The sequence below is a fragment of the Dermochelys coriacea genome, chromosome 11, assembly GCF_009764565.3.
Source record: "Dermochelys coriacea isolate rDerCor1 chromosome 11, rDerCor1.pri.v4, whole genome shotgun sequence".
In the NCBI taxonomy this organism is placed as follows: domain Eukaryota; kingdom Metazoa; phylum Chordata; order Testudines; family Dermochelyidae; genus Dermochelys; species Dermochelys coriacea.
The window spans coordinates 78514676-78542154 of record NC_050078.2 but is presented as its reverse complement, the minus strand read 5'-3'; the positions used below and the strand labels follow the sequence as shown (position 1 = coordinate 78542154).

General features: G+C 48.2%; 2 protein-coding genes and 1 long non-coding RNA gene across 5 annotated transcripts in view; 1 reads left to right on the top strand and 2 right to left on the bottom strand.

Moving 5' to 3' along the window:
- KMO (kynurenine 3-monooxygenase) overlaps positions 1-5922 on the bottom strand; it is a 53021-nt gene extending 47099 nt beyond the window's left edge. For 2 of the 3 annotated variants that reach the window (XM_043505823.1, XM_043505824.1), the window contains exon 1: positions 5715-5922. Coding sequence is in view for 2 of the 3 variants with exons in the window: in XM_043505824.1 (XP_043361759.1) it covers positions 5715-5768 (54 nt within the window). In the remaining variant the exon portion in view is untranslated. The remainder of the gene's footprint in view (positions 1-5714) is intronic. The other variant, XM_038421935.2, reaches the window with a different exon arrangement.
- A 3430-nt stretch (positions 5923-9352) lies between these two features.
- On the top strand, positions 9353-17214 carry LOC122458224. The gene is made up of 3 exons (XR_006278139.1): positions 9353-9485; positions 12601-12762; positions 16406-17214. It is a non-coding gene; the product is annotated as an uncharacterized LOC122458224 (long non-coding RNA).
- A 5536-nt stretch (positions 17215-22750) lies between these two features.
- Positions 22751-27479, bottom strand: part of C11H21orf58 (chromosome 11 C21orf58 homolog) — a 101953-nt gene continuing 97224 nt past the window's right edge. The window contains exons 7-9 of the mRNA XM_043504753.1: positions 24679-24917; positions 24001-24068; positions 22751-23107 (exon numbers count right to left, since the gene is read on the bottom strand). Coding sequence (XP_043360688.1) covers positions 24023-24068; positions 24679-24917 — 285 coding nt within the window. The 3' untranslated portion in view covers positions 22751-23107; positions 24001-24022. The remainder of the gene's footprint in view (positions 23108-24000; positions 24069-24678; positions 24918-27479) is intronic.

Genomic DNA, 27479 nt, shown 5'->3' with positions numbered 1-27479 from the left:
AAGACAAGTTTTCCATTCCTCAGCTCATCCTAGTAGCCCTTCTCTGTACCTGCTCCAGTTTGAATTCATCCTTTTTAAACATGGGAGACCAGAACTGCACACAGTATTCTAGGTGAGGTCTCACCAGTGCCTTGTATAACGGTACTAACACCTCCTTATCCCTACTGGAAATGCCTCTCCTGATGCATCCCAAAACCGCATTAGCTTTTTTCACAGCCATATCACATTGGCAGCTCATAGTCATCCTATGATCAACCAATACTCCAAGGTCCTTCTCCTCTTCCGTTACTTCTAATTGATGCGTCCCCAACTTATAACTAAAATTCTTGTTATTAATCCCTAAATGTATAACCTTACACTTCTCACTATTAAATTTCATCCTATTACTATTACTCCAGTTTACAAGGTCATCCAGATCCTCCTGTATAATATCCCAATCCTTCTCCGAATTGGCAATACCTCCCAGCTTTGTATCATCTGCAAACTTTATTAGCACACTCCCACTTTTTGTGCCAAGGTCAGTAATAAAAAGATTAAATAAGATTGGCCCCAAAACTGATCCCTGAGGAACTCCACTAGTAACCTCCCTCCAGCCTGACAGTTTGCCTTTCAGTAGGACCCGTTGTAGTCTCCCCTTTAACCAATTCCTTATCCACCTTTCGATGTTCATATTGATCCCCATCTTTTCCAATTTAACTAATAACTCCCCATGTGGCACAGTATCAAATGCCTTACCGAAATCTAGGTAAATTAGATCCACTGCATTTCCTTTGTCTAAAAAATCTGTTACTTTCTCAAAAAAGGAGGTCAGGTTGGTTTGGCGCGATCTACCTTTTGTAAAACCATGTTGTATTTTGTCCCATTTACCATTAACTTCAATGTCCTTAACTATTTTCTCCTTCAAAATTTTTTCCAGGACCTTGCATACTACAGATGTCAAACTAACAGGCCTGTAGTTACCTGGATCACTTTTTTTTCCTTTCTTAAAAATAGGAACTATATTAGCAATTCTCCAATCATTCGGTACAACTCCTGAGTTTACAGATTCATTAAAAATTCTTGCTAATGGGCTTGCAATTTCAAGTGCCAATTCCTTTAATATTCTTGGATGAAGCTTATCTGGGCCCCCCGATTTAGTCCCATTAAGCTGTTTCAGTTTCGCTTCTACCTCTGATATGGTAATATCTACCTCTATATCCTCCTTCCCATTTGTCATGCTACCATTATCCCTAAGATCCTCTTTAGCCTTATTAAAGACTGAGGCAAAGTATTTGTTTAGATATTGGGCCATGCCTAGATTATCCTTGACCTCCACTCCATCCTCAGTGTTTAGCGGCCCCACTTCTTCTTTCTTAGTTTTCTTCTTATTTATATGGCTATAGAACCTTTTACTATTGGTTTTAATTCCCTTTGCAAGGTCCAACTCTACTTGACTTTTACCCTGTCTCACTTTATCCCTACATGTTCTGACCTCAATTAGGTAGCTTTCCTTGCCGATCCCTCCCATCTTCCATTCTCTGTATGCTTTCTGCTTCTTCTTAAATCACCTCTCTAAGATGCTTGCTCATCCAGCTTGGTCTACAACTCCTGCCTATGAATTTTTTCCCCTTTCTGGGATACAGGCTTCCGATAGCTTGTGCAGCTTTGATTTAAAGTAATCCCAGGCCTCCTCTACCTTTAGATCCATAAGTTCTTCAGTCCAATCCACTTCCCTAACTAATTTCCTTAATTTTTGAAAGTCAGCCCTTTTGAAATCAAAAACCCTAGTTGCAGATTTATTTTTATTAATCCTTCCATTCAGTTTGAACTTAATTAGCTCATGATCACTTGAACCAAGATTATACCCTACAACCATTTCTTCTATGAGGTCCTCACTATTCCCCAAAACCAAATCTAAAATGGCATCCCCTCTAGTCGGTTCAGCAACTACTTGATGAAGGAATCCATCAGCTATCGCATCTAGGAAAATCTGAGCCCTATTATTATTACTAGCACTGGTCCTCCAGTCTAGGAAGTTAAAGTCTATATCTGGGAAGTAAAAGTCTCCCATGATCACACAGTTTCCATTAGTATTTAACTTTATTAAAAACATTAAAGAGGGCTCTATCCATATCCAAATTAGATCCTGGCGGTCTATAGCACACCGCAAGCACTATCGTGGGGAGGCTCTACTAGTTTTCTTCCCCAATGTAATTTTTGCCCAGACGGACTCTGTCTTATCCATTGCATCACTTCTTTTTCTTTACATTCTACCTCATCATTGATATACAATGCTACTCCACCCCCTTTACCTTTGTTTCTGTCTTTCCTAAACAGCACATACCCTTCAATACCTGTAGTCCAGTCATGACTACTATTCCACCATGTTTCTGTTATCCCTATAATATCTGGTTTCACTTCCTGCACCAGTAGCTCTAGTTCCTCCATTTTGTTACCTAGGCTCCTCGCACGGGGGTACAAACATCTTAATTTTTGCTGTTTGGCCTCGCTCATATTTTGTATCCTATTAGGCACAGTCATTCTACAGCCAGTATAACCTATTAGACTGGTATCCACACCGCCCTTCCTCCTTATGTCCATTCTCCTACCCACAGCTGTATCCTTTCTTACTTCGTCTTCTTCCCTTTCAATGCTTACTTCATCTTCTTCCCTCTTATCCAGCTGCCAGTTTATATGTCGACTGAGTATTGTCTCAATGAGTCTTTATCACCAGTCTGAACTGCATGCAAATGAAAGACTGAGGGAACTTCAAGAAGAGAAACTAACAGGAAGAGAAAAACAGCGTGCGTGTGGGAGAGACAGAACCCTGTCTAGAGCTACGCACCAGAGATTTGCTCCACTATATTTGGGAGGCAAAGATGACGTGCTGGCATCCTTCACTGAAAAAGTAAAAGGCCAGTGACTTTGCTTCATGAAATAAGGGGGCTCAGCCAGACTTGGTTGGAAACGCTGGAGAGAACTTTGGGTGTGATCAGCTTTTATAGACAAAAGAGTAACTCGTTAGTTCTGTCTAGTCTTTAAAAAGCGTGTTATGATTTGTTTTATGTGTAACCCTTTGTTTCCAGTACTCTTCCTCACTGTCACTTGAGTCTTTGATAATAAATGTAGTCTTGTTTTCCACTATAAATATATCCAGTGCTGGTGTGTTAAGCAAAGTTCTGCTCCTGAGTTGAAGCTCACATATAGGCATGTCCTGTTCCTTTGGGAACAGCAGGCCTGGTCATTCGGAGAGTGTGCAGTGGATAAGGAACTGGACACGGCAGGGAACGCGCCATGTATTCAGGCATTGGCATGTGCCTATCACTACCTGTATGGAGAGCAAGGCCTGGAAGGCTGGGTTGTGCTGGCAGAGGCTGGTGGTTTCAGGGCACTGAGCCCTGGCAGGCACAGACAAGACTGCTTCACGCAAAAGGCAGATGGTGGAGAGGTTTCAGAGTAGCAGCCGTGTTAGTCTGAATCCGCAAAAAGAAAAGGAGGACTTGTGGCACCTTAGAGACTAACATTTATTTGAGCATAAGCTTTCGTGAGCTACTGCGCATTTCATCGGATGCATGCAGTAGAACACCACTGCATGCATCCAATAAAGTGAGCTGTAGCTCACGAAAGCTTATGCTCAAATAAATGTTAGTCTCTAAGGTGCCACAAGTCCTCCTTTTCTTTTTTTTAAGATGGTGGAGAGGTGCCTAACAACCTGGGAAGCGTCCACAGCTGCTGCCCTTGCTTTCTGCATATCCATCATCATTGCCTTGTGTACTTTCCACAAGGTCTGCTACAAATCCATGCCAGAAGACAAGCCGGACCCTTTGTTTCAGGAGTCTGTTCACTGACCTGGCTAGTCAAGGAGCGAAGATCTCGCAAACATGTCAAATCTGCCTTCATGCTACTGTTCCCCATATACGTTATATTACAGCATTTGATTTTAAGTTCATGGGAAAGGAGATCAACAGTGGAGAGGAGACATGAATTTCATTATTCCTGTTGTTATTTCTTTCCTTGCATCACTGTCGCATAGGGGCTCTAGTCCTGGACCAGGCCATCCACTGTGCTAGGCCCTGCACCAATGCAGAACAAACAGACAGTCCCTGTCCCAAGTTGTGCACAATCTTTATGTAAGACAAGAGACAACACATGGATACAGACAGATTGAAAGCAACAGACAATACCATCTAACTAGACCAGAGAGGCCGAGCGTGGGGGAAGGAACGCACCAGCAGAGTGAATTGTGTAATGGCACCAAATGCCCATTGGTGCCACTATTCTTTGGTGGGGAGGCAAATGGGGGCGGGGATCAGCTATCTGGAAAGACAAGGGAAGGGGAGTGAGGGGGGTCGGGGTGGAGTGAAGGAGGAGGCTGCGGGGTGGGGTGGGGGGTCTGCACACATGCAGAGGCAGAGCACTGCAACTCTGATAGGATGGCCCACCACCCTGTTCCCGCTCTCCCGAGGCTTCCGCAGCCGCAGGATTGGCTGGGGCCGGAACCATCTGGGGATGATGTAAGAGGCTTCAGCTCTGTAGCAAATACGAGGCCTGCATGGGGGAAATACTCCTTCTGATTGGCCACCTGCCCCACTGCCCTGCCTCCTGGAGCAGAGCAACCAATCAGAGCTGCTGTAGGAAGAGTTCTCTCTCCCCCCCCCCGCAACCCAAAGCCATTCTCACAGGAGGGGAGGGGGGAAGCAAAGAGCCAGCAGCTCAGGGCAGCCCCATTTCCCTCCCCCCCCCCCGAGCAATGGGGATGGGACGGGTCTTCTGCTCCTCCCCCATCCTCCTGCACACCGCCTGGTAGGGGCAGAGGGGGGCAAAGAGTCCCTGGAGCTGCCCCCATCCTCTGTCCTGAAGGGGGGAGAGGGAACTCTACCGCAGCACAGGCTGGGGGGGGAGGAGGGGTAAGAACCCCAGGAGGAGCACGGGGGGGATGGGGCAGGATTAATTTCTGGGCAGGCAATGGACAGACATGGGGTGAGAGTTCCTGCAGCAGAGCCAGAATCCCCCCCGCCAACACATCCACATCCCAGGGGTGGGCCAGGGGAGTTCAGCAATCCAGGCAGAAGGGTAAATGTGAGGCTGAAACATCCGTAACAGCTGCCAAGGGGTGGATGTCCGTGGAAGGAAACAGTCGAGTCACTGTTAACGGTTGTTTAAATGACAGGTTTCAGAGTAGCAGCCGTGTTAGTCTGTATCCACAAAAAGAAAAAAGTCTCTAAGGTGCCACAAGTACTCCTTTTCTTGTTGTTTAAATGTTATTTAGGCAACACTCCAAACCCTGCTGACACGGGCTACAAGTCGCCCTGAAGTTTAAACTCACCAGCGGAGTTGTTGTTATTCCCTTCATTTACAAAGCAGCTAGTTAGGCACAGAGAAGCAAATACTGTAGAAAGGAGGCAAAAGAGCTGGTTGCATTTCAACCGTTTGCAACCATCACTATCAGCTATTCGCAGCAATCACGCCTCACCCAGGGCAGCTGCCTGGATTGGAGGAGCCCACTTTTATCCGCGGTAGCTGCAGCCTGCCCAATGATTTCCATTCAGAAAGCTGGGCCTGAACTGACCAGCTACACAACCCACACACCAAATGCTTTGCTGCAGCTCTTCACACTTTCAGGTTTTGCTAAGAATGGTTTACCAGGGTGGCAGCCTGTTATCCCAGCCGCAGCCCTCGATCCCTTCTGAGCAAACACAATCAAACCACAACAGAGATAATGGTGAGTTTCTTACCAGACCACCTCCAACAATGGCTACTTTCCCCTTCTGAGTGTCAGAGGAGTTCATGACTGCAACAATCTCACTGCTGCATGGTTTTTGTGGTTCTGTCCCCTGAGAGACTGGTGACGCTGCTCAGGTTGTTACACAAATGTGCTGCATTTGCCAGAGAGCAAAGGGGGAGGGGAAGTAGGCAGTCTAGTCATGCTCTGATTCACCTTCCTTGGTTAATATTCAGGTTTTACTCCAACCTCAAACTCATCATTGGATCAGCTCTGACCATGTGACAAGGCCAGATCCAGGCAGAGGGCCCAGCTCTGCTCAGGTACCTGGGGGGAAGGGGATGTTGTTTACAGTGGTGGGTTGCAAACACAAAGGTATCTTTCAAAATCCAAGAGTCTATTGCGTGACTGCTGTCCTGCATATGTAACCCACCTTCTAGGTGTGGGGTCCCGTCCCATCTAGTGGCACCGAGACCAGAGAGAGACAGAGACTGAGTAAAATGAGTCTGGCTCTACAGATTTAGCTAACAGCCAGGGGGCTTTTAGCTCATGCTGTAAAGGCTCATGCACTAAGCTCCAGAGGTCCCAGGTTTGATCCCACCCACTGACAACCAGGGTCTGTGGGTGTTACAGACACACACAGTGAACAAACCTCTAGTATCCCACTCAGATACTTCTCAGCAGCACAGAACACAAGGCGTGTCGGCTATAGGGATGTCTTGCATCTGTTTGGCTGCTGAGGAGTGCGCTGCAAGGCTGCAGCTACAAAAGCATCTTTCAGACCATGAGATCTATGTAATATGTCATGTAATTACCTCCAGTGTGTCACCGACACGTGTCTCCGAGAAAGAACCTATAGGGTGTGCCTTGCCCCCAGTGTCCAGCTCCGGCCGTGGGAGTGCGAGACCCCAGCAGAAGCTGGGCACTGCCTGCAACGTTTTAGATGCCGTTGTGCTTTTGCGGCGAGGCCTCGTGCCTATATTGCAAAGTCCTTCCCACAAACAACACTGGGTGGGATCCAGCAAGGGGCGAAGGTGCCACGATGCCGACAGCTGCAGTGCCTAACTTTTCGGCGCATAGAAAATCACAGGAACAACGCTGCGATCCATAAAACGGCAATAGGTGCCTCGGCTCCCTGTACAACAAATGGGGAGGGAGAAGTGCCTTAGAATGGGATCCATAAAAGCCAGCACACTAGGTGTGGACCCTGCCCTCTCTCAGCAACAGGTACCCAAGTCTGGGCTGCAGGGAGACAACAGTCTCTGCTAGCACTCGTCAAACAGGAACCCCTCTCCTGGAGGCAGGCAGCTTAGGCACCTACGCTGGGTTCTTTGCAGGAATGAGTTTGGTGCCTGCCTCACTCCACACAAAACAGGGGGATGAGCTGGTACTGGCAGTGGCCACTTTTAAACTTTTAGCCCAATGGTTAAAGCACTTACCTATGATGTGGGAGGCCCAGGTTCAGTTCCCCACCTCTCTGCCAGGGGGAGAAAGGATTTGCACAGGAGTCTCTGAAGGGTTAAAATCCACTGCTGATGTAATAACCTGGTATATGGATTTGTGTACAGGCCCAAAGTCCAGAGTTTGGTCAAGAGGTCAGAGGCCTAGCAATAGCTAAGAGAAAGCAGAGATAACCTTGCTTTTGCTAAGATATGCCTGGTCAGCAAAACGCCAGATGTTGGGGGCAATAATTGTGTCTTACTCAAAGTTGCAAATAGAACAAAGAAGCCCTGTTTCTGTTGTGTTAGTTTCTTCTGTAGGGAGATGTTCTTCCCGCACATCCAACCTTGAGTTTATGAAAAAGTTGGAACATGTCAGTATAAAATATGGCCTCCTCCCACCTCCCTTTCCCAGGGATCAATGCCTACCTTAAAACAAAAATGAACAACTTGAAAGACAATCTTTATTGCCATATACTTTCACTGTTTATTTGCTTTTACCCCTAGATATGTATCTCTTGGACAATCAAAGGAGCTACTTCATTCCTATGAACCCCAAATCAGAATTCAACATATATTTTATACTAATACATTTATTAAAGTACTAATTAAATGCTAAATGTTAATTTGTTAACTTAAGACCATGGGCGGAGACATTATGTAATCTTTAACCATTGGCTACAGTGCTATCATGTCTTGCAACTAAACCTATCCGGGGGTGTGGGACTGCCTACCCAGTCACTTTCCCCTGCCCATGGAAAATCCATATATTCCATTGTAATCAATTGATTAACAGTGTCTCTGAGCCTAATGAGCAAGGTGACACTCAGTCAGCGCTGTACGTAATAAACTCCTGTGCTTGATCTCTACACAGTGTGGATTTGTGTCCTTCAGTCTCCTACCTCTCAGGCAGCTGCTCTAAGCACTGAGCAAAGGGATGTTCTGATGGGGGGCTCCCGCAGCCTCCCTGTGTTGGAACCCCCTCCCGCACCCAAACTCCCTCCCGGATCCTGGACCCCACACCCCCTCCTAAATCCCACACCCCTGCCCCAGCCTGGAGCCTCCTCCCACACTCCAAACCCCTCACCTCCCCCAGTCTGGAGCCCCCCCTGCACCCCAACCCCTCATCCTCAGCCCCATCCCAGAGCCCACACCCCCAGCCAGTGCCCTCACCCCCTCTCGCACTTCAACCCCCTGCTGCAGCCTGGAGCCCCCTCCCACACTCTGTACACCTTGCCCCCCCAACCTGGAGCCCCCCCTGCACCCCAAACCCCTCATCCATTACCCCACTCCAGAGCCTACACCCCATACCCCCTTCCCACACCCAAACCCCTGCCCCATCCTGCAACTCCCTCCCACACTCCAAATCTCGGCCTCACCTCCCCAGCCCAAACTCCCCTCCTGCACCCCAAACCCCTCATCCCCAGCCCCACCCCAGAGCCCACACCACATACCTTCTCCCACACCCCAACCCCGTGCCCCAGCCCAGAGTCCCCTCCCACACTCCAAACCCCTTGGCCCCAGCCCGGAGCCTCCCCCTGTACGTGCAATATTGAGCATGCTTTGGATTACAATGAATTGCTGTACTGACAGAACAGGCAACATTAAAAAAGTGTGCTAATTTGTGGAACTTCTTGCCACAATATGCTTTGGTTAATGACATACAGGAATTAAATCCTGAGCTTAAGCTGTATTTACCCAAATCAGGTAGGTCTGTTTTCTAGTCTGTCTGGGCAGAAGTTTAAGGCCATTGTGACGGGGTGCGACTCATCACTGCAGCGCTCCCTGCTGGACGTCCCAGGGGATCAGCTCTGCTAGCCAGTGCACCCTCTTCTGGTGGCGTCTCGCCGCTGTCACTTCTGCTCCAGGGACCCCCATCACTCCAGCACAGGGCGTCCTCTTCATGACACAGCCCCTCCTGCATGCCACACTCTGTGCTCCTCCCTTCCTGGGGGAATGGCAGTCCTCTGTCCAGCCACTTCCTCAGTGCAAGTGTATGGGGGGGACCCCAGGCCCACCTACTACTCCAGGTCCTAGCCCAGGGACCCTGTAGATGGCAGCCATGTGCTGCCTCCCTGTAGTGGGGCACTTACCCCACTCCTGAAAAACAAGGAGAAAAGGTAGGCTGATTGGGAAGGCAGCCACAGCTGGGGCCACACCCAGTTAGGAGACGGCTCGCCCTATAAAAGGGCTGTGAGCCAGGAGCTGGGTCAGTCTCTCTCTAGCTTTGGAGAGAGACGGACCTAACTGCCTGAAGGAGCAAAGGGTACTGTGGACAGAGCAGTGCTGGGGAGCTCAGGTCAGGTGACCTCCCAAGCTGTGGCCTGACAGGAAGGCCTAGAGAGGTACTGGGCTGCAAGGAAAGGTCCAAACCCCCCTTGCCAATGATGAGTGGCCATTACACTGCAGGCTGCCCCAGTGAACAGGGGCTAGATGATGACTGGCAGTAACCACTGAGGTGAGGTGGGCTTAGAGGGCTGAGGGTTCCCCTGGGACAGGAGACCCAGAGAGTAGGGATGCTGCTGGGGCAGAACACCAGGGTAAGGGGCACTAGGAGGGACATGGGGTGCCTGAGCAGGTGAGCCACATGGCCACTAGTGGGGGCTCTGAGCTGGAATCGAGATCTTTCCCAGGGTAACCTGCAGGAGGTGCTGCACTGGTGAGGCCCACTTCGCTACAGCCCCCTCCAACCTCTGTCTACTTCCCTGGGCCACTTCCTGCAGCCCCAGCACCTTCTCTGCCCTTGCCTCGGGGCCTCAGTATGCCAGCAGTCAGCCAGGAGCTTGCTCCCCAGATCCTGCCCAGCACTGCTCTGCCCAGGGTGCCAGCTTTCTTCCTCCTGCCAGGCAGCTAGTCCTCCCTCCCTTGAGCTCCAAGGAGCAACAGAAGCTACTCTGCCCTGCAGGCCTCCTTATATGGGTCACCCCCAGCCCTGATTGGCAGCTCCCTGCAGCCCCTCTCTGATTGGGTACCTCTTGTGCAGCCTCCCTAGGGCTCTATTAACTCCTTATGGGCCAGTGTGGGGCAGATGCCCCATCACAACCATGTCAGAATCAAGGCCCCTGTTACCATAATAGTATCTAGATTAGGATCAAATGACTGTTGAATTGCAGTTTAGTGCAGCGTTTCCCATCCGGTGTGCCACGGCACTCTGGTGTGCATCCAGACATGTACAGGGGTGCCACAGAATTCTGGAAAAAACATTTGGGAGGTAAAAAGATTCTGATTTATTTTAAGTAGTGTCACAATCAAATTACATTTTGTGCCATTGCTCTGTGGATGTACCTGTGTGAGACAGACGTTGCATCACGCTATGCTCGGATGACCTTGCTGTTCGCGTGGCATCACATAGTAGCCATGGTTTCTTGTCGGCCCTTAAGATACAGTAGTGAATTTTTAATTGAAGACTCAAAAATGGACAAATATTTGAAGAAAAGAAATTCTGGCACCTCCACATTTACTTTTGCCAATGAAGGTGAACGTAACAAAGCTGATCAGCTCTTCAGTGGCTGGTGGGAGGTGCTTAGGGGAGGGGACTGAGAGGAGGAAGTTAAAGCGGACGGGGGGCAATGGAGTGGAGTGGGGGAGGCTCGGGGCAGAGCCAGGGTCAAGCTCTCACTAGGAAAAGCAAAAGCCCAGGTCTATGACTCACCCATTCTGCACAAGTCGTACAATATGTTCAGTGCTTCTCTAGACTTTCCGTTTTCATCTCCTCATCACGTACCCTCTGCTTCTGTGCTTCTGTGTGATGTCAGAAGAGTGTCTCCAGATGACAGTAAATCAGAACTGCAAATGATGAAATGCACTCCTGATCGTGTGTGAAGAGATTTGAAATTCTGTGATTATATGTGTAGGTGCAGTTCAACTCTTTAGTTGGAGCATGTGATGAACTGACCGTATCCCTGTGAAGTCTGGTTGCAGACTACCTTTTGAGAGTGCAGTTAGTAAAAATAATATTATGCTGTCATAAATATAAAGCAAAAAGAAAAGGAGTACTTGTGGCACCTTAGAGACTAACAAATTTATTTGAGCATAAGCTTTCATGAGCTACAGCAATGCATCCGATGAAGTGAGCTGTAGCTCACGAAAGCTTATGCTCTAATAAATTTGTTAGTCTCTAAGGTGCCACAAGTACTCCTTTTCTTTTTGTGAATACAGACTAACACGGCTGCTACTCTGAAACCATAAATATAAATATAAAAAATATAAATATAAACACCTTTAAAATCCTCCTGGCCAGAGGAAAAACCCTTTAACCTGTAAAGGGTTAAGAAGCTAGGATAACCACGCTGGCACCTGACCACAATGACCAATGAGGAGACAAGATACTTTCAAAGCTGGAGGGGGGGGAGAAACAAAGGCTCTCTCTGTCTGTGTGATGCTTTTGCTGGGGACAGAACAGGAATGGAGTCTTAGAACTTAGTAAGTATCTAGCTAGAGATGCATTAGATTCTGATTTCTTTAAATGGCTGAGAAAATAAGTTGTGCTGAATGGAATAGATATTCCTGTTTTTGTGTCTTTTTGTAACCTAAGGTTTTGCCTAGAGGGATTCTCTATGTTTTGAATCTAATTACCCTGTAAGATGTTTACCATCCTGATTTTACAGAGGTGATTCTTTTTACTTTTGCTTCTATTAAAATTCTTCTTTTAAGAACCTGATTGTTTTTTCATTGTTCTTAAGATCTAAGGGTTTGGGTCTGTGGTCACCTATGCAAATTGGTGAAGATTTTTATCAAATCTTTCCCAGGAAGGGGGGTGCAAGGTTTTGGTGAGGATTTTGGGGGGGTGGGGGAAGACTTTTCCAAACAGGCTCTTTCCTAATAAAATAAAAATGGTTAATGTTTGGTGGTGGCAGCGATAAAGTCCAAGGGCAAAAGGTAAAATAGTTTGTACCTTGGGGAAGTTTTAACCTAAGCTGGTAAAAGTAAGCTTAGGAGGTTTTCATGCAGGTCCCCACATCTGTACCCTAGAGTTCAGAGTGGGGAAGGAATTTTGACATATGCTTATGAATGATACTTCCTTCAGGGGAAGCCAATGGTTCTAGCCTGGGAACACATGTGTAAGGGTACTGTGGCAGGGCAGGGGTAAACCCCTTTAAGGCCCTGCCAAAATGCTGGCTGCAGCCTGCTCTCTGGCCAGGAGGCCAGGTGTAGAAATACAGGCACTCAGCAGGGAGCCCAGCTGCAAGCCCTAATGAGGGCTGGCTCAGAGGAACATGCTGAGCTAAGTAGTGACAGCTGGGCTGAGGCACAAGAGGGCTATAAAAGCCCTGGGCAAACCTCAGTGGGGGGCTAGCCTGGGAGGAGACAGGAGAGTGGTATTGCTGTCTCTTCACCAAAGAAGGAAGCCTCAAAAGCCAGGAAACCCTGGGGAGGGTCTGGGAACTGCACGAACACTGTAAATAAAGACACTTGGGTGATCCAGCAAAAGAAGGCATATAATAAAGAATCTTCTACCAGCCTAAACACAGGGTGCAGGCTCAAGAGGGAGAAACCCCCAAGAGCAGTACTCCTCTATCGGGGAAAGAACCTCTTTCAAGAGCCAGAGCACAGTTTCCAGTGAGATGCATGTGGAAGGGTGACAGGGACCTATCCAATATAGCCTAGATAACCTGAGTGCAGGTATGTCTCACAGCCACATTGCCTTCACAATCTGTATAAAGGTTATGCAATATGTCTGTGGCATCTCTGGATTTTCTATTTTCAAACCGATTCCGTTACTGACATCCTTCTCGGTGGAGAATGTCTAGTCAGAACAGTATCTCCAAATAATGGTAAGTCAGACTTAAAAATGAGACCCTTTTTTTTTTTTTTTTTTTTAAATTGTGCAATAAAAGATGTGGACTACATGTATGCAGAGCTTGACTTATGTTTGAAGATTACTGCATATAAATGCAGTGATTCAAATCATAGCTAAGATGAATGATAGTCAATGGTTCTAGCAGGGGAGAGAAGCTATAAGACAACAGTTGGGGAACACTGGCCTCCAATATCCAGAGCATAGACTTCTGAATGATGCACTGAGAAGGATCACAGGGATATCACTTAAAAGGGCAGTTCATTCAATATAGTCCTAATAGCCCAAGTGCCAATGTGTGTTGTAGGCAGATCACCCTAAGCGGTTGGATAGGTTCTATTGCTTTAGTCAAGGGAAAGTCTGGGCTCTCCGGTTGTCTCATAAGAAGTCCTGTGATCCTGCCGAACTAGATAGAACCAGCTATGATAATCTGTGATGTGGTGTTCACGCTTCTTTTCATATCATGATGTGTAATCTCTGAACACCAAGGCAACGTCCATCGACATGTTTGTTTTCCACCCTTCTATACACCATTAATAAGCATTGTGTCCATGTCACTAGTTATCTTTGGGAGACTGTCCTGTAGACAGAAATGTTTTGAGAAACACAAATCTAGAGTGACTTGTCAATACAGTGATAAAGTTGTTGAGTTAATTAGCCCTGGGAAGCTTACCACACTCTGTCACCATGTCAGGTATGGAGTCTAATTTGTGGAATATTTATTCTATTTGGTGAAATGAAGAAGACACTGGATGGCCATGTAGGCCAAACATGCTAATTTGTGGCATTGTTTAAAACTATTAGTGATGTGTCTACAGAATAACTGGGGTCCAGAAATTCACAATCAACATAGGTGGTAGATACAGTAAAAGTTTTAGTGTGGTTGTGCATGTTTTGAATAATCTGGAAACCTGCTTTGGTTCTTGTGGTAAACCCATGGTTGGCCCTACTCTTTCTATGTTCACAGACAGGAACAAAGTCAGTTCAGAATGCTTGTAGCGTTAGTTAGAAATTGTAGTGAAGTTATTAAAAAGATAGAGGGAGGGAAAGGTTACCCAAGCAATCTAAGGGGCATTATATCCATTACTGAAAATCCCCTGGGTAGATGCCTCATGAACAAGAGGAGATACGCCTCTGTGGAGATACGATTATAGTACAGTTCATTTTTCATCTGGAATTACATTTTCAAAAATAGGTGCCAGAGTTTCACACAAGCAGGCAGTTGCACACCTATGTGACCCTTACTGCAGACCTAAAATACATTGGAAAATGTGGCCCTGCCTATGCAGTCTTTTTCTTCCCAAATGATGTAGGTCCTTTTTAACTGTGCCAAATTTAGCTTGCCAACTATTGAAGGCAGTTCTGGGTAAGATTGCCTCCCACTGTAGCTTCCCTCCTTGTAGCAGGGTGCTGGTGCAAAAGCACCTAATTGGAGCTGACTGGGCCAGGGGTAATGGGGGGAAACAGATCAGGGCTGATGGAAAAGGCCTGATGCCGGCCTGAGGATTGGCAATGCCTGCTGGCCTGACAAGCCAGGAGCTATAAAGGCTGGGAGGAAGGCAGGGGGCAGCCAGGAAGGGAACTCGAGGTCTCCTAGCTGAAGGCTGACTCTGCCTGTAAAGGAGGTGACTAATCCTGTAAAGCTTGTATATCGATGGACACTGGTGGTGGGACATCCTTAAGTAAATAAAGACATGGGTGTTGCACAACCCTGAAGCCTCTCAGGGCCTTAATGGGGGCAGCAAGCGGGCCCCAGGAAGAGATGCAGCGGGAGGCAAGGAACCCTGTGAGCACCCCACGGGGATGCTGGTAGACAAGCAACAGAAGGAGCACAAGGGCATCCCTGGCCACCCAGGGCAGCTTGTGTGCTGGTGCAGTGGACAGCCAGGGCACAAGAGCTGTGACTGCCCAGTGATGGACTGTGGAGCCGCTGAATTCTGTGGTTGGACCAAGGTTAGGGGTGGAGGAAGAGGCATGGAATAGCCACCATCCCCATGCGGGTGTGGGGAGAGCCCCAGAGGGGTCTAGTGGATACAGCCTCAACCCGCTCCCTCATATAGCAGCGCTTGGTGAAGCCACATTGGCTTATCCCTGGAGAAAGGATGCTGGTGGAATGCATCCACGGGGATGGGCAGTATTGTCCCGTGGCCCAGGTACCCCTGGAGGTGCAGGGAAGGTCTGCCTGGAAGCGGGTGGGGGTAATGGATCCTGGGGTTGGATTGGAACCCTGCCCCAAAAGGGAAAGAAGGCACAGGGAGGAGACCAACAAAGAAGGACCTGGAGGGAGGGGGCCAGGCCCCTAGGGGTAGACCCTGAGAAAAGGGAGTTCCCACAACCTCAAGGGGAAAAGGATAGGAACCCTAGACAACACTGCCAGGATACAGACCCTAAGGAAGTGACCCATGAGGGAACAGAAGTCCCAGGATGGGACCACTGAGGGGAGGGAATCCCTGTGATAGAGGAAGAGAAGCTGAAGAAAGTTCAGAGGGTAGGAACCCAAAAGGAGGAGGCTCAAGATCCGATAGGCAGAGGCCCTGAACCAGAGACACAGGGCAGCCTCTGGCCAGTTGGCGCCGATCTGTCTCCCACACCAGGGAAGGAAAGAGAACATCTGGGGCGACCTGCCCAAGGTTCCAACTGGTGTGACAACCTCGGGGCAGAGGTGGACTTGTGGGGTGGCCCACCCCCTACCGAATGCACCTTTTGAGGGTGGGGCATGCCAAAACCCCACAGGGTTGAGCCCAGGGACCACCCAGATGGGCAGGGAGGCCATCCCTGGAGTAAAACCCTAGGCCGAGAAAAGCAGGGCCGAGTAAGATTAGGCCCAGTACTGGCTTAATGGGGGAGGTATGTAGCAGGGTCCTGGTGCAAAAGCACCTAATTAGGCCTGGCCCAGTCAGCTCCAATCAGGAGAAACAGATCAGGGCTGATGGAAAAGGGCTGATGCCGGACTGAGGATTGGCAACGCCTGCTGGCCTGAGAAGCCAAGTGCTATAAAGGCTGGGAGGGACACAGGGGGAAGCCGGGGGGGGAACTAGAGTTCTCTGAGCTGAAGGCCGACTCTACCTGTAAAGGAGATGACTAATCCTGTCAAGCTTGTAAATAGACGGACACTGGTGGAGGGACAACCTTAAGTAAATAAAGACACAGGTGTTGCACAACCCTGAAACCTCGCTGAGCCTTATTGGGGAGAGCGAGGGGGCCCCAGGAAGAGGGGTGGATTGTGAACCCTATTACGCTCCTCTTTGTAACAGCTCTTGAAGGACTTGAATTTCACAGATTACCTTCCTGGAGGACTTTGTCATCTCACTTAGTCATAAATTGTAGACGCTTCTCTCAAGGAAAAAACAGTTCTCTAGGTACCTTGCTGTGATGTTCCATTTTTATTTCATTGTAACACTAGTAGAATGTGTCAACTCCAGTGTTGGAAAGCTGAATGAGTTAACCTCAGACCAGTCTCTTTCACAGGCATCAGATGGCTCCAGCATAAAAACAGGACAAGACAATTTATTATCTACAGTTCAGAAATGCCGACCCTTATGGATACTCCTGGCCTAGGTGGAAGAAGCTCTCTGAAACCATCTTGGGCAAATTACAGAAAAAACAGAAGAAAAGGAACAGGAACAGCAACAAAAAAGTGTGAAAAGCTACTTCCCATGGAAAAAATATTTGGAAAGTAAGAATAATAAATAAATAAAAGGAAGGATCCATCATTCTGCCCTGGACATAAATCGGAGCACAGAAGACAGTGAAGAGAGATAACTCAACCAAAACCTAAGACGAGAGAAAGAGAGACAGGATGGATTCAAAATTGCAGGTTGCCATATGAGAATTGAGGGACAAGGACAAAACCTTGCCAATTCACAAAATACAACTGAAGAATATGAAATTCCTACAGGTTCCAGGAGAATCCTCTTGAACTCTCAGAAAAGAATTTACCAGAATTGACCTTGACTGTATGGGTAAAAGTTTGTGAAATAATGAAACAAATGGGGGGAAATGCCTAGTCGACTTAAGCAACTTTCGTAATATTATCCAAGAAAAAACACTGGGTAACACAAGGTACAAGGAATCAATGTACATAGCCCTCCTGGGGAAGAAGGTTAGAACTTCAATGAAGTGACTTTGAGCAGGAGGGTGCAGCAAACCTGTCATTTAGAAGAGAAATGAAAGGATCTGAGACCTGTTGGTGGACACAGCCATGCTGAGGAAAAAGGGAATTCTGGAGGCCTGAAATAAGATGCATATTGCAATGCTAATAAATGCCTGTTACTGAATGCTACACAGTTCTGTGCATTTATATTAAAGAACAAGAAATACAGCTTCTTTTGTGACTCCTGATTCACATCTGCACTCTCCTTTCCCCCATCAGGCATGGCCACTGTCTATATTCTAGTCCCTAAATCACCTAGGAAAGGAAGGACTTGTTTATACAGACTTAGTAGTGGCAAGCTGGGGTGTAAATCTACCATGCACTAGCCAGCTGTGCGGTAACTGGCTGTCTGGACCTTGCTACTGAGCACTAAAAATTCCGCATTGGACATAAACCCTGTTGGCGGCCTAGACTCACTCTGCAATTCAGGCCTATGGAATTAGGGAGTGGGGGAGAAAGGGCTTTTTGTGAGTTTGGTTTTGATTTTTGAACAGTTGTGGCCATGTTGCAGCTGGTTGGGGGTTGGAATGACTGAGAGGACACAAGTTAAATGGATGAACTAGGGGACACTGGTGAGGTGGCTGAAGGTAAACGATACTGCTATGGGTTGGGTTCTACCACCGTGAAAGCAGGGAGGGGCGTAGCCTTTGCCCTTCATTTAAGCTAGTCATAAGAAGCCACTGAGCGACTGCATGGAACCAGGGAGCTGGAACAATAGGGGTCTGCAGTCAGAACAGAGGCACATGCGAGGCCACGCAGGAACTTGAAATAAGTGGGCAGAGGTACTTTCCTGGGTACTGTTCCAGTAGACCCAGGGGGAGGGGCAGGAGGAAAAGCGAGAGAAAAGCAGGAGAAACACCACAAAAGGAGACAGAGAAAGCAGCGAGGAAGCACCAGACACAGCAACCAAGGCATGATCCTGAGGAAAAGTTAAGGGCGTGTCTACGCTGCAATTAGGAGTGTGATTGCAGCACACGTAGCCATGGCTTGAGTAACAATAGCAGTGAAGCTATGGCAACCTGGCCAGCTGCATGGGCTAGCCCTGCCTGACCATGACCTCGGGTGCATACCTTAGTGGCTGCCACCTCCTGTCTGCTGTGGCTTCACTGCTAGTGTTGTTCACACCAGCAACATCAAAGCAAGTTTGGTTGTCTACACCTGCTGCAATTACACCTCCTGACTGCAGAAGAGACAAGCCCTAAGAGCTTTTGGATCAAGTGCTGACTAATAGAAGCTTAGAATTGTGAGCAAAGAAACTGTCTCCTGTTTGCAAAAAGAAAAGGAGTACTTGTGGCACCTTAGAGACTAACAAATTTATTAGAGCATAAGCTTTCGTGAGCTACAGCTCACTTCATCGGATGCATTTGGTGGAAAAAACAGAGGAGAGATTTATATACACACACACACAGAGAACATGAAACAATGGGTTTATCATACACACTGTAAGGAGAGTGATCACTTAAGATAAGCCATCACCAACAGCAGGGGGGGGAAGGAGGAAAACCTTTCATGGTGACAAGCAAGGTAGGCTAATTCCAGCAGTTAACAAGAATATCAGAGGAACAGTGGGGGGTGGGGTGGGGGGAGAAATACCATGGGGAAATAGTTTTACTTTGTGTAAAGACGCATCCATTCCCAGTCTCTATTCAAGCCTAAGTTAATTGTATCCAGTTTGCAAATTAATTCCAATTCAGCAGTCTCTCGTTGGAGTCTGTTTTTGAAGCTTTTTTGTTGAAGGATAGCCACTCTTAGGTCTGTGATCGAGTGACCAGAGAGATTGAAGTGTTCTCCAACTGGTTTTTGAATGTTATAATTCTTGACGTCTGATTTGTGTCCATTCATTCTTTTACGTAGAGACTGTCCAGTTTGGCCAATGTACATGGCAGAGGGGCATTGCTGGCACATGATGGCATATATCACATTGGTAGATGCGCAGGTGAACGAGCCTCTGATAGTGTGGCTGATGTGATTAGGCCCTATGATGGTATCCCCTGAATAGATATTGGACAGAGTTGGCAACGGGCTTTGTTGCAAGGATAGGTTCCTGGGTTAGTGGTTCTGTTGTGTGGTGTGTGGTTGCTGGTGAGTATTTGCTTCAGATTGGGGGGCTGTCTGTAAGCAAGGACTGGCCTGTCTCCCAAGATCTGTGAGAGTGATGGGTCGTCCTTCAGGATAGGTTGTAGATCCTTGATGATGCGTTGGAGAGGTTTTAGTTGGGGGCTGAAGGGGATGGCTAGTGGCGTTCTGTTGTTTTCTTTGTTGGGCCTGTCCTGTAGTAGGTGACTTCTGGGTACTCTTCTGGCTCTGTCAATCTGTTTCTTCACTTCAGCAGGTGGGTACTGTAGTTGTAGGAATGCATGATAGAGATCTTGTAGGTGTTTGTCTCTGTCTGAGGGGTTGGAGCAAATGCGGTTATATCGTAGCGCTTGGCTGTAGACAATGGATCGAGTGGTATGATCTGGATGAAAGCTAGAGGCATGTAGGTAGGAATAGCGGTCAGTAGGTTTCCGATATAGGGTGGTGTTTATGTGACCATCGCTTATTAGCACCGTAGTGTCCAGGAAGTGGATCTCTTGTGTGGACTGGTCCAGGCTGAGGTTGATGGTGGGATGGAAATTGTTGAAATCATGGTGGAATTCCTCAAGAGCTTCTTTTCCATGGGTCCAGATGATGAAGATGTCATCAATGTAGCGCAAGTAGAGTAGGGGCATTAGGGAACGAGAGCTGAGGAAGCGTTGTTCTAAGTCAGCCATAAAAATGTTGGCATACCGTGGGGCCATGCGGGTACCCATCGCAGTGCCGCTGATTTGAAGGTATACATTGTCACCAAATGTGAAATAGTTATGGGTCAGGACAAAGTCAAAGTTCTGCCACCAGGTTAGCCGTGACAGTATCGGGGATACTGTTCCTGACGGCTTGTAGTCCATCTTTGTGTGGAATGTTGGTGTAGAGGCTTCTACATCCATAGTGGCTAGGATGATGTTTTTAGGAAGATCACCAATGGACTGTAGTTTCCTCAGGAAATCGGTGGTGTCTCGAAGATAGCTGGGAGTGCTGGTAACGAAGGGCCTGAGGAGGGAGTCTACATAGCCAGACAATCCTGCTGTCAGGGTGCCAATGCCTGAGATGATGGGGCGTCCAGGATTTCCAGGTTTATGGATCTTGGGTAGCAGATAGAATACCCCAGGTCCTGGCTCCAGGGGTGTGTCTGTGCGGATTTGTTCTTGTGCTTTTTCAGGGAGTTTCTTGAGCAAATGCTGTAGTTTCTTTTGGTAACTCTCAGTGGGATCAGAGGGTAATGGCTTGTAGAAAGTGGTGTTGGAGAGCTGCCTAGTAGCCTCTTGTTCATACTCCGACCTATTCATGATGACGACAGCACCTCCTTTGTCAGCCTTTTTGATTATGATGTCAGAGTTGTTTCTGAGGCTGTGGATGGCACTGTGTTCTGCATGGCTGAGGTTATGGGGTAAGCGATGCCGCTTTTCCACAATTTCAGCTCGTGCACGTCGGCGGAAGCAGTCTATGTAGAAATACTAGGCAGCTCTCCAACACCACTTTCTACAAGCCATTACCCTCCGATCCCACTGAGAGTTACCAAAAGAAACTACAGCATTTGCTCAAGAAACTCCCTGAAAAAGCACAAGAACAAATCCGCACAGACACACCCCTGGAGCCAGGACCTGGGGTATTCTATCTGCTACCCAAGATCCATAAACCTGGAAATCCTGGACGCCCCATCATCTCAGGCATTGGCACCCTGACAGCAGGATTGTCTGGCTATGTAGACTCCCTCCTCAGGCCCTTCGTTACCAGCACTCCCAGCTATCTTCGAGACACCACCGATTTCCTGAGGAAACTACAGTCCATTGGTGATCTTCCTAAAAACACCATCCTAGCCACTATGGATGTAGAAGCCTCTACACCAACACTCCACACAAAGATGGACTACAAGCCGTCAGGAACAGTATCCCCGATACTGTCACGGCTAACCTGGTGGCAGAACTTTGTGACTTTGTCCTGACCCATAACTATTTCACATTTGGTGACAATGTATACCTTCAAATCAGCGGCACTGCGATGGGTACCCGCATGGCCCCACAGTATGCCAACATTTTTATGGCTGACTTAGAACAACGCTTCCTCAGCTCTCGTTCCCTAATGCCCCTACTCTACTTGCGCTACATTGATGACATCTTCATCATCTGGACCCATGGAAAAGAAGCTCTTGAGGAATTCCACCATGATTTCAACAATTTCCATCCCACCATCAACCTCAGCCTGGACCAGTCCACACAAGAGATCCACTTCCTGGACACTACGGTGCTAATAAGCGATGGTCACATAAACACCACCCTATATCGGAAACCTACTGACCGCTATTCCTACCTACATGCCTCTAGCTTTCATCCAGATCATACCACTCGATCCATTGTCTACAGCCAAGCGCTACGATATAACCGCATTTGCTCCAACCCCTCAGACAGAGACAAACACCTACAAGATCTCTATCATGCATTCCTACAACTACAGTACCCACCTGCTGAAGTGAAGAAACAGATTGACAGAGCCAGAAGAGTACCCAGAAGTCACCTACTACAGGACAGGCCCAACAAAGAAAACAACAGAACGCCACTAGCCATCACCTTCAGCCCCCAACTAAAACCCCTCCAACGCATCATCAAGGATCTACAACCTATCCTGAAGGACGAGCCATCGCTCTCTCCGATCTTGGGAGACAGACCAGTCCTTGCTTACAGACAGCCCCCCAATCTGAAGCAAATACTCACCAGCAACCACACACCACACAACAGAACCACTAACCCAGGAACCTATCCTTGCAACAAAGCCCGTTGCCAACTCTGTCCACATATCTATTCAGGGGATACCATCATAGGGCCTAATCACATCAGCCACACTATCAGAGGCTCGTTCACCTGCGCATCTACCAATGTGATCTATGCCATCATGTGCCAGCAATGCCCCTCTGCCATGTACATTGGCCAAACTGGACAGTCTCTACGTAAAAGAATGAATGGACACAAATCAGACATCAAGAATTATAACATTCAAAAACCAGTTGGAGAACACTTCAATCTCTCTGGTCACTCGATCACAGACCTAAGGGTGGCTATCCTTCAACAAAAAAGCTTCAAAAACAGACTCCAACGAGAGACTGCTGAATTGGAATTAATTTGCAAACTGGATACAATTAACTTAGGCTTGAATAGAGACTGGGAATGGATGAGTCATTACACAAAGTAAAACTATTTCCCCATGGTATTTCTCCCTCCCACCCCACCCCCCACTGTTCCTCTGATATTCTTGTTAACTGCTGGAATTAGCCTACCTTGCTTGTCACCATGAAAGGTTTTCCTCCTTCCCCCCCCTGCTGTTGGTGATGGCTTATCTTAAGTGATCACTCTCCTTACAGTGTGTATGATAAACCCATTGTTTCATGTTCTCTGTGTGTGTGTATATAAATCTCTCCTCTGTTTTTTCCACCAAATGCATCCGATGAAGTGAGCTGTAGCTCACGAAAGCTTATGCTCTAATAAATTTGTTAGTCTCTAAGGTGCCACAAGTACTCCTTTTCTTTTTGCGAATACAGACTAACACGGCTGCTACTCTGAAACCTGTCTCCTGTTTGCGTCCTCTTGTGTTCAAGGAATTAGGACTTTATTTACATTCTTTGTAAATAACTAGGATTGCATCAAAGAAATAGCTGATTCTATCATCAATTTCTCCTCCTAATGGAAACAGCCTCAGGACCCCAAAGTTTTGGCTAACTGCCCAGATCCAGAAGAGGTAACAATGTTTTTTTGCATTTCCACAGTTTATTACACCATTCTGCCATCTCTTCCTTGGTTATCAACTCCACTAATGTCACGTGGCTATTTATACAGCAGATTCCTGTCAGCCAGAATCTTTTAGGAACTCTCTAAAGAAAGTAGTCTCCAGTGATGCTATGCTTCACGTGCATGGGTGACGCATACAGTCCATGTCCACTCACTAGCCACCTGCAACAGAAAGAAATGGCTGTAAAGTGTATGATGCTAGCCCATAGCATATGGTTGGTGTAACTATAAAATGATGGTGTCAAGTGCATAGGGGCACAGGACTCTTGGCTAGAGGGGGAACTTTAGAGACAAAGGAGAAAATCCTTTTTAAATGGCGTGGCCCAAATCTTCCCAGGCTGGATGCACAGAGGCGGGTGAACACTAGCAACTCACATTGACTTCACTGAGACTTACAGATGCCCAGCACCGCTCGGTGTTTAGCTCTCAGACTAGTTCTTCTACCTTGCAGCACGCTGTCTATAAAGCAACAGGGTTAGAAGTTGTGATCTGTTTAGCTAATGATCTCCTGTGCTATGGTCCCGAGCTCAGATCCCACCGTGAGCAGAGTGGGATGAATGCCAATGCAAACAGACTCCGTCCATCCCTGTCCTCACTACATTTCAGGGGGCAGCCTCTGCCTCTGGCACTTCGTTTACAAAGCATTTCCAAGCTGTAATGTCAGAGAAATGGCACCGAAACAAATGCATGGTTCAAATGAAAGCAACAACAGTGCCGTGGGACAAACCCCTCAGCTACTGGGCCAAATTCTCTCAGTGGAGTTGCCCATTGCCATGACATGATGATCCACCTCGGTGTCTTCAGATTCCTCCTCACAGCCTGCTCAGACCGCGACACTCCCAAGGAGTTGGCTGGTTAATAATGGCCAGGTTGAAAGGTCACTGGAGGACTGCAAAAACTCAGTCTCCCTAGGGGAGATTTGGTCACAACCAAAAGCCAGCCCCAGCAGACTGTGCGGCAGTTAGCAATATCCCAGTCAGGAGAAGCTGTGGGACAGCAGGGAGCACACAGGGCAGAGGTGCACGGGGAAAGAGAGAGCTGAGCTGATTGGTTACCTTTGCTACAGGCTTGAGGAGTCTACAAATCCGGGGGCAAGCTACGGAGGAGTCCATCGGTTACTACACTTGGAAAAAGAAAAACCAGTTAGAAACATGGGTGTATACCAAAGGCTCAGCTTTATTCCAGGAATAAATTCTTCTTCCTGGTCAATAAATATTTGCTGTAATGTCTAGTCTTGTTCATAAACCTTTGACTGTTTCTCTGTTTTAGGGACGTCACGCCTGAGGGCAATATTAACCTGAGTTAGATTACAGTGGACGCTTTCGTTCAGCTGGGCATTCTTGGGTTATAAAGGGCTCTCAGTTCTCATGGAGGCCCAGGAGCCACAGAACAACATCCCTGCTACTTGTTCCAAAAAGCAGTTGGGATCTTCCAGCTGGCATTTCCACGGGGATAGTATACCAATCACTGTTGTGGTTGTAGCTCTTGTGTGACACTCCCATTTGAGCAGCAGTCAGTGAGGGTTAGTTCCTATCGCAGAGTCTCTCCCATTGCCACACTACTCTTACTGTCACTTAAACTCAGTTTGCAAACTGTGCTGTAGTCAGAAACCAACGGTAAGTCAGACCTCAGGGCACTGCTGCTCTGGCCTCCTGTGAGCCCACTTAGCCACTCCAAGGCGGCAGGAGGAAAGGGACTACAACAGTTCCTGGCAGGGCAGCTTATTTACTTACGTGTGCATTGCAGGGAAGGTGCTAATTGGGCCAGTCATGTGATGCACAGCAGATGGGAATCCTCCAGGCTGTCCCATGAGGCTGGATGACATCAGGGGGGGCCACATGGAGTAGCCAACCGGGGGCAGCTGAGAAGGAATGGCCTGCACTCCTGGGGAAGGGTAATGGTGGTGGTGATGCACCGCTGATGGCCTTGGTTTTTCTGCTTTCACAACAACTGGAGCAGCAAACTGGGGATCCTCAATTTAAAGGAAAAAGGGTAATTTGTTAAATTTGTATCCATATGGCAGGTGAGCACAATGGTCTGTTCCTCACCAACACAGTGCCAACTTGGAGCACTCTCGAAAAGATCAGTCCCTTCTCCTGGGCCCAAGGCCCAGCTACATGGACTACAGTGGAATAACAACTGCATGGGTGGCTGGGTCCCATCCAGACAGCCAGGGTCTGTCTACCCAGCAATTAGACATCAGCGGCTGGCCCATGCCAGCTGATCTGGGTTAAGGGACTGAGGCTACGGGGCTTTTTAACTGCACTGTAGACGTTCGGGGTCAGGCTGGTGTCTGGGACCTATTCCCTTGGGGGGGTTCCAGAGCTTGTACTCCAGCCTGAGCTTGAACATCTAAACCCAATTCAACAGCCCCATGAGCCCACGTCAGCTGCCATGGGCCAGCCAAGAGTGTCTAACTGCAGTGCAGACATACTGCACGCTCCGGCTCCACTCACACTTCCCCACCTTGGGAACAGCCAGGGCAAAGCAACTGGCCTTGCCATGGGATGTAAAGAACAAGAGGGCAGCTCTGCTTGTTCCTTGGCTCTTAGGTGCAGGCTCCTGAACCTTTACTCTTATTTCCTTTAGCCTGCGATTAGGCTGTTTGCTCTTCCCTCCTGCAGCGTCAGGCATCGCATTAAACAAGACTCTGCCTTTCCATTCAATATGGATGAGAATATTCACCTGGGATGTTAAAGCCACCAAAACTGGAGTGAGGAGAGTACAAAGCAGGGCAGAAAGTGTGTTTGTGAGGCAGGCCGGGGATCTCTCTGGCAGGGCTGGGACACACGTAGTGCACTACTCTCACTTTAAGACAGTGCTGCAGTGTCCTATGAGCACCCTAATTTTCCTCATGTGTCCCCCTATGAGCACAGGTGTTCCCACCCTCCCTGGCCCCACTCACACTGCACACTGCTCTGGGGTGTATTGTAAATGCCACTCCCTAACAAACCTGGCTGAGAGCAGGCACAGCGGAGAAGATTCATGCTTCCCTTAGTGCAATACTCTGTCAGTTAGCAGTGGCTGCTGCAGAGCTTGCCCTGAAACAGGAGAGCCGACAGCTGCTCTTAAACACTGGAGTATGTCTGGTGTAGAGAAGTGGCCTGAACAGGTGCAGCAAATGCCAGCTCCGCCCACCACAGCCAAAGCTGATCAGGTAGAGAAGGGTGTTGTGTTTCCTACCAGAGCCCTGTGAAGGCTAGGGGGCTGGGTTGTGTAAGCCATCCGTTGGAGCTGGAAATAGCACCCAGCACAGGTTTTATGAGCCGGGTGAGTGTTACAAGCTCAGATGTGTGGTGGTGATAGTCTTAACACAAGGGGGCCAGAGAGCATCACACCTGAGTGAGGCCAGGAGAAAGAGCACTTTCTGGTCTGTGTGCACAGAGAAAAGAAAAGGCCCTGGCATGCATGCAGGTGTGAAATGGGGAGGGAAGCCCAGGGCATCTCTCAGCACAGCGTGGGGGGAACCATGGGAACTCCCAAATTAACTGCCCTTCCTGCTTAGATTGGAAACCCCTCCGGGCAGGGGCTGGAGTAACATTTTCAAACGCACCTCAGTGACTTAGGTTCCTGTGTCACATTTCAATCTTGGGCACATTTTAGGCAAAAGGATTTAGGTCCCTAACTCCACCGCTGAGTTCAGTGGGAGTTAGGCGTCTAGATACCTTTAATAATCTGGGCCTTAGGCACTTAGAGCCAGATTTGTAAAGGGATTTAGGTGCCTAAAGATGCAGAGAGGCACCTAGGGGGATTTTCAGATGAGCCTAGGAGCCTAACTCCCATTGACTTTCAATGAGACTGAGGCTCCTAAGTCACTTAGGGCCAGAGTTTAAGGGTATGAAGGCACCTGACTCCTGTTGATTTCAGTGGGAGTTAGACAAATCTTTACAAATCTGGCCCTTAGGTGCTTTTGGAAATTCTTCTGTTTCTACACGTGTGGGTGTGCCCAGCCCTGAGTATGCAGGGCCCTGAGCCTGACTGGGGTCTCTAGGCCCCACCATCACATCAGTGCTTCCGTTCCAGCCCATCACAAAGCGCCACGCCAGACTTTACCAATTACGGGTTCCATCAAAATAAGCTTTCAGGAAATGGAAGGCCCATAGAAATATTCCCATGAATGTAAATGCAAGTGTCTGCCCCAGCCTAGGGCAGAATCCTAGGTTCTCAGTTACTATGTGGGCATCTGGGAAGTGGGCTCTTCCCTAGATGTCTGAATGTTTTTTTTTATGTAAAACATGCAATTCAGCTACACTCTTAGGGCAGGAGTGCGCCCAGCCTGCGGGAGTGCAGCAGCAGCCTGCATGTTGCCAAACACAGTCTGGCCCCAGGCCTGTATGAGGCCAGCGCTGGGCAGAGAGGAGGTGAGATTGTGGCAGAGCAGAGCTGGCCTGCTGTGGACAGAGGGGCATATCCTGTACATCCTATCCAGAGGTGGCATAGAAGCTGAACCCCTCCATCACCCTAGGCAGAGTCAGGAGACATGTGGGGGTTCAGCTCCAGAAGACACCATCCAGCCTGAGCTCATCCCATAGAC